Here is a 7,397-nt window from a genome sequence, read left to right as displayed (position 1 = left end):
TCTCTCTCTCTCTCTCTCTCTCTCTCTCTCTCTCTCTCTCTCTCTCTCTCTCTCTCTCTCTCCCTTTCTCTCTCTCTCTGTCCTCTGTATCTGTCACTCTTCTCTTGCTTCTCTCTTTTCTCTCTTTTCTTTTTTCTCTCCCTTCTCTTTTCTCTTCTGTCTCCTCTTTCTTCTCTTTTCTTCTCTCTGTCTCTATATCTTTATCCCTCTGTCTACCTCTCTATCTCCCTTCTCTTCTCTCTCCTCTTTCTTCTCTTTCTGTCTCTGTCTCTCTCTCTCTCTCTCTGTCTCTGTCTGTCCCTATCTCTCTTATCTTTCTCCCTCTGCGTGTCTTTCTCTCACAGGCCTTGCCCTTTCTGACTTGATCCAGAAATACTTTGTTTCACCCACACTGTTCCGTGTGATTCGTCTGGCTCGGATAGGGCGTGTCCTGAGGCTGATCCGAGGAGCCAAGGGTATCCGGACCTTGCTCTTTGCCCTCATGATGTCTCTGCCAGCCCTCTTCAACATTGGCCTGCTCCTCTTCCTCGTCATGTTCATCTATTCCATCTTTGGCATGTCCAACTTCGCCTATGTGAAGAAAGAGTCAGGCATCGATGACATATTCAACTTTGAGACCTTTGGCAACAGCATGATTTGCCTTTTCCAGATCACCACCTCAGCTGGCTGGGATGGGCTTCTAAACCCCATCCTTAACAGTGGACCCCCAGACTGTGACCCTGAGCTGGAGAACCCAGGCAGCAGTGTCAAGGGCGATTGTGGCAACCCTTCCATAGGCATCTGCTTCTTCTGCAGCTACATCATCATCTCCTTCCTCATTGTTGTCAACATGTACATCGCCATCATTCTGGAGAATTTCAACGTGGCCACTGAGGAGAGCAGTGAGCCACTGGGGGAGGATGACTTTGAGATGTTCTATGAGACATGGGAGAAGTTTGATCCAGACGCCACACAGTTCATTGCCTACAGTCGCCTCTCTGACTTTGTGGACACCCTACAGGAGCCATTGAAGATTGCCAAACCCAACAAGATCAAACTTATCACTCTGGATCTTCCCATGGTCCCTGGAGACAAGATTCACTGCCTAGACATACTCTTTGCTCTAACTAAAGAGGTTCTAGGGGACTCGGGTGAGATGGATGCCCTCAAGCAGACCATGGAGGAGAAGTTCATGGCAGCCAATCCATCCAAGGTCTCCTATGAACCCATCACCACAACATTGAAGAGGAAACATGAAGAGGTATGTGCTGTGAAGATCCAGAGAGCCTACCGCCGGCATCTGCTTAAGCGTTCAATGAAGCAGGCCTCTTATCTCTACCGGCATAGTGGAGACAGCAGTGGGTTTGAAGCCCCAGAGAAGGAGGGGCTGATTGCAGATAACATGAACAAGATGTATGGGAACAACGGCTCCCAGAAAGAAGAGGATAAAGCAACAGGGGAGGCTGGCCCTGCCCTGGGTCTCAAGCCCATTGATGCCCCAGACTCAAGCCCATCATCCCCAGAGCCACAGGGGCAAGGAGTACGCCCAGGGGTCAAGGAGTCACTTGTCTAATAAGTGGGAATAAATATTTCCCTCAGTGGGCTCTGCCCCAGGTGGGCTCCCCTGTTGAACCCTGTACTCCAGCCTATAGGTTTTAGTCGTGTGATGGAGGCATGCTTTGAGGTGGGGTGATGCCCAAATCTATCTTGGTGGGACAGATTTGGCCATTCAGGGGCTCACCCTAGAATCCAGAGACCTTTCTCCCACTCTTGCACAGTCCGTGTGAAATGTGAATTGTCTACTGTTGGCTGAAAGAGCCACAAAAGCCTCAAGAGTTGGGGTGAGAAGCTTGAGTGTCTGTCCGTCCATCTGTCTCTCCTCAGTTTCTCCTATTAGTCATCGAGGCTACTCTCTCTCTCCCTCCTGGGGGCTACCATCTATTTCCTCTTTGCCCAGGGGCTTTAGGAGCTGATTGTTTTCTTCAGGCACTCACTCCATGGCCAGTCACATAGAGCCTAAAGTCCCAGAAAGCTATACTCAGCCCTCACAACCAATCAGCTGTGCTCACATCTCCAGTGTCTTAAGGGCTGCCCAGCCCCCTTTCTCCAGAGGAATTCAGCCACTCACCCCCTCTCAGAAGAGAATGATGTCTTAAAAGCAGAGTCCATGGGGAGCACCATCTTTGGGGCTCATGCCAGCTCCAAGCATCTTCTAAACCTGGCCAGTACCCCCACCAGCTACAGAACTCCCTGGAAAAGATGATTCATCAGAAATTTTATTGGTACCAACACAGCCTCACAAACAACCCTGACATTTGGACCACCGAGTCACTGGGTAGGAGGTTGTGGATCACAGGAACTTCCATTTGTTGATCCTGCTGAGACTTGTCTTCCTGGTCCCTGTCCAAACTGGCCATATCCCCTTGGGAGCAGATATAAATAAGGATATGATTTTGGAATTTTATTTTTCTGTGAAGTGTGGTTGACCACGCGTCAAGATCAGCGGCTGTTATGTGCCTGGTGTACACGTAACATAAACATGGCTAAAGTGTAAAGTACCTTGCTGGGGTTGTCCAGACTATGTTGGGAGAGGGAAGGGTAAGAGGTTTCTGTTATTGGGGGAAGGGAGTTGGGGGAGGGGTATTAGGAAAGAAGGCTAAAGCCCACCCCACTCTAGAGAACTACAGAGTCTGTTTTCTCCTTCAAGACATAGAGATTGCCTCTCCCTTACACCCTCTGCACCCACCACTCCAACTCTTTCATTCTACTACCATTTCCCTAAGGGCAAGAGATCCTGGGAATAATAGAAATTATTAATCCCATTTCTACAAATAAGGGCAATGAAGGACTAGTAAGTAGTACCTTCAAAGCCCCCAAAGGGATTCAGGTGTTCTGGTCCCAAGTGCTAGGAGCCATACCTCTGACAACCTACAAGGCTTGAGGCAAAAGGCACTTCAGCTGTAGTCCCAGCTGATCTGGAGATCACCACCACCTTTCTGGAGCTCTTCCCTGGTTAACCCCCAAGAGATTAGGGAGAAAGTTCCAAGGCCAGAGAGGGAACCTGAGAGGATGCTCAGGGAATGATTTATTTTAGACACCCTTCCCTCTGTGTGTTTGTGTGTTTATATATGTACTCATGTATGTGTGGGCACATATGTGGTGTGTTTATCTGGTGGCTGGGCCTCATGTTTTTCAGTTTGAGAACGAGATTGTCCCAAGTTCCTCTTCTTCTTCTTCTTCTCGTTTCTTGTGAACAATTTGACTAAAGTTCAGGAAACCGTAAAACCTTCAAAACAAGAGCAACGTGTGAGTGCATGAGTGTGTGTGTGTGTGTGTGTGTGTGTGTGTGTATGTTGATAAGCATGAACACCCATTGCTCCCCTCTCTGGCATTGGGTCTCTTTCCATTTCTCCATCTCTGGATCTCTCAGCATCTCTAGGCATCTCTTTGCCACTCCCTAGTAGATCTCTATGACTGTGTGTCTCCCTTATCTCTCCTACTCTCTATTTTTCAGTTTATCTTCAACGCTTTGCATATTTTTCTGTCTCTTTCCCTTCTACTTTTCTGTGTCTCTATCTGGTTATCCCTTTGTCTCATCTGTCTCTGTCTCATCTATTTTTTCACTGTGTTCATTCAAATAGTAGGGCTTCTCTCTATCCACTCTCCTGGCCAGTCCTACTCTCCTTCCCTGGGCCCTAGAGCTTGGAAATTTCTCTTGAAGTGACAGAAAATTCTAAGAGTTGGAAGCCTTTTGTCTGTGTGGCTAAGGTTGGTTCTTTCTCTGTGCACACATCTTGAAAGCAGTTGGAATTCTAACCTTTATCCCTAATTCTGGGCCTGGCCCTCTCGTCTCAACCCCTCTAAGGTTCAGACTCTCCTTTCCCTGCCCTGCCCCACTCCACCCCTGCCACACATACATTGGGCAAAGCCAGATTGCTGACCAGTAGGAACAGGAGTGTCCCTAGAGTGGGAACTGCCTTGAATAGGCCCTATGACCTGGGTGGGCATGATGCAGCTGCTCTGAGCCAAGTAAAGAGAAGCCTGTTTCCTTTGTATATTTCTTACAATAAACATCAACCCAAAACAGTCCTGTTGTCTGAGTTGGACAAGGGAAAAGAGAGAACATGTAAATGGGGGCAGTGTATATGAAGGGGGAGGGATGAAGGAATAATAAAAGATGGGGATAAGATCATTAATTTAGAGCTTTGGACTCTAGGCTTTGGACATCATATAGGTTAACCTTACTTTGCAAATGCAACTAACACTCAGGGATGGGAAGTGATTTTCCTGGGCTCACATAGCTAAGTAGCAGAGTGGAGATTTGGACCTAGGTCTTTTGAATTTCAAACCCAGTGTTCTTTTCCTTATGGCACATAAATGGAAAGAGGGTAAAAGATAAAAGAGGGCAGCTAGGGGGCACAGTGGATAGAGCACTGGGTCTGGAGTCAGGAAGACTTGTTTTTGTGAGTTCAAATACAGCCTTGGTCACTTGCTAGCTGTGTGACCCTGGGCAAATCATTTTACCCTGTTTGCCTCAGTTTCCTCATCTGTAAAACAAGTTGGAGAAAGGAATGGCAAAGCACTCCAGTATCTCTGCCAAGAAAACCCCCAAAAAGAGTCACAAAGAGTCAGGCACAACTGAACAACAGCCACAACAACAAAGATAAAGGAGGGTGGAAGGAAAAGGCAAAGACTTTAGGTTCTCATCAAGCCATGTGGCCAGGCCAGAAGAAACATAGTCCAGGGTCCAACCTCTGCTCCTTTGCCAAGAAAGGTAGTAGAGGGGGCAGCTAGGTGGCGTGGTGAATAGAGCACCAGCCCTGGAGTCAGGAGGACCTGAGTTCAAATACAGCCTTAGACACTTAACACTTACTAGCCATGTGACCTTGGGCAAATCACTTAACCCCAGTTGCCCTGCCCTCTCCCCTCCAAAAAGACTAAAAAAAGAAAAAGAAAGAAAGAAAGGTAGTATAATGTTAATAGTGTTAGACATGGAATCAGGAATCAACCAATCAACAAAGAATTTATTCAAAACCTGTGCTGAACACTGAAGAGAAAAATGTATTAAAATCCTATTTCTGATGCATGTTAGCTGTGTGACCCTGGACAGATCACTTAACCTTTATAACCATCAGATTCCTCAGCTGTAAAATAGGGATAAATCTGCATATAGGCTCTACTTCACAAGGTTCTTTTGAGGTTGTTTGAATCCTAGGATGATAGATTCAGAACTTAAGAGGTTATCTAGTTCAACCCTCTCATCTTAGAAGTGAGGAATCTGATGTTGAGAGCAATCATTAACTTGCCCAAGTAGCAAGCCTGGGATTTGAACCCAGATCCTCTGACGCTAACACCCAACACTGTTTCCAACTATACTTTCCATGCTGAAATAAGTTCATGTACATAAAAGCACTTTGCAAACTTTAAAGGGTTATATTATTTATATTATGACTGATGTAATTATTCAGTATAAAGGCCAGTTACTATCCATATGTCCTGTACTACACAGTCCACCCCAGAACCAAGCTGCCTCATTAAATTAAATTAAAATTAATTAAATTAAATTTTAAAAGACTACCCTGTGGGACAGCCCATGCTTTCATCCCTAGACCATGGTGGATATTCATTAATACTTATTTGTTGGGTGAATAACTAAATCCCTTCCTCCTGTCTTTTGTCAGATCTGTATGGCCCCTGAGGTCTAGAGGTCCCTGCCACGTAAATTCCTATCTCAAGCCCAATCTCCCAGGTAAACTGAGCACTTTAGCAGTCCAGAGCTCTGGGAATGGGAAGGGAAGACCGGATCTGAGAAAAGAAGACCCAACAAGGTCTCTTGCCCTCTGGGATCATGATCCCCATTTCAACTTTTTCCAGGCTCCTGTAATCACCCCATTTACCCCTGGACTTTTAGAGGGAATAAGCATTCTGACCCCTGGGGACCAAATAGACCATTTAAATTTTAAATCACACCTCCATCCTCCCTGCTGAGGGTCCCAAATAGAACCTAAGAAACCTGATTTGATTTGGAGGTGGTAGGTGGGATTTTTTTCTTTCTTTTCCAGACGATGGAAAAATCTAGAAGTCAGGCTTGCTACCTACTGCCTCTGTGACCTTGGGCAAATTATTTCTCTTATCTTCATCTCAGTTTCATTGCCTGAAAAAGAAGAGGATAGGACTAGACATTCTGTAAAATGCCTTCGATTCCTAAGTTCTATGTTCCAGCCTTCCTGCTAGCACCCCCTCTCTTAAGCCCCCATTTCATTATCTTTAACTCAGTTTCTGATCCCGCTTCCACCCCTATAAGGGAAGGAGAGTCAGGGTGTAAGGAAAGGTGATATTAGAGGGACAGCAGAGGGGAGGAGGGCTGACTGACATCAGGGTGTGGAGACAGAGAGGTCAGGGTACTATGTTGTTGTGTTAAGGCACGGAGGGAACAGCATGATCCCCTGTGTAATAAATAACCCGTTATCCAGAACCAAGCAGAGCTGGGATGGAGAGTGTCCCCAGAGTTCCCCTCTGGGGCCCAGGAAACAATCAGCCCAGTGTGAATAGGAATGAAGCTACAAAGGGCACATCTGCATTACGACCACGGATGTTCACATGGCCAGGGGTGGGGGATAGGGAGGGGGAGAAGGACAGCGGGAGGAGGGGGGGAAGAGATGAGATGGAAGATGAGTTGAGTTCTCATGGAACAGAGGTTTCTAGGACCTGTCTTTTGATAAGATAAGGAAACAGAGTCTGCAAGGATCCTCTCCAACCCTCCTTCCTGGGCCCCTATACACCCCAATCACTGGAGCAAACAATTACCACCATAAACCAGAACACGAAACACAATTACATCCAAAACCTTCTTCACTTGCCCTCCCACCTTTGAGCTCTAAAAGGAGCCACTGGTCTTTAGGGCAGACCTCCTTCCTTCAGGAGAGTGGGGACATGTGATAAAATCAGAGAGCCCCCCAAAGTAAGGCACGGTGGGGCTGTTAGGGGACTCAGGCTTGGAGTTAAAGAGGTACAGGGCATTATTACTTTCCTAGTCCTGTCCTGCTTTGCCCTGCATCCCCTTCCTTCCTTCCCCCACCCCACCCCCCACACACTTGCGCACACACAAACACGTCAGGCCAGCCCGGAATCCTTGTAAAGACCCCAGGTCATTAAGCTCAATCCTATCTTGTTTGTAATCCCCAGGCTGTTCCATGGGCTGAACAGCTGATACCTTTACGGGGAAATGTTATTTTGTTTTGTCCAAGAACATCTGTAAACACCCAGGAACATCTGGAACAGCCTGGAACCCATAGTTCTGATGACGATGCTTGTTATTCCCCAGGTTTCAAAGGTAGAGAGGGGACAAGAGTAAGAAGAGGAGAGAAGAAAAGAAAGAGGAGTCCTGAATTTGGGTAGAAAGCCTTGGTTACCCAGAG

The 7,397-nt window shown here is 46.8% G+C and overlaps 1 protein-coding gene across 1 annotated transcript in view; it reads left to right on the top strand.

Moving 5' to 3' along the window:
• The window catches only part of SCN4A (sodium voltage-gated channel alpha subunit 4), a 99,302-nt gene extending 96,765 nt beyond the window's left edge, over positions 1-2,537 (top strand). The window contains exon 26 of the mRNA XM_069076856.1: positions 345-2,537. Within this exon, the coding sequence (XP_068932957.1) occupies positions 345-1,552 (1,208 nt within the window). The 3' untranslated portion in view covers positions 1,553-2,537. The remainder of the gene's footprint in view (positions 1-344) is intronic.
• The last annotated feature ends 4,860 nt before the right edge of the window (positions 2,538-7,397 follow it).

This window comes from Petaurus breviceps, unplaced genomic scaffold, assembly GCF_028583685.1.
Source record: "Petaurus breviceps papuanus isolate PSGF00001 unplaced genomic scaffold, PetGlider_PUasm1.0 90925, whole genome shotgun sequence".
In the NCBI taxonomy this organism is placed as follows: domain Eukaryota; kingdom Metazoa; phylum Chordata; class Mammalia; order Diprotodontia; family Petauridae; genus Petaurus; species Petaurus breviceps.
This window is presented reverse-complemented; position numbering and strand designations above follow the sequence as displayed.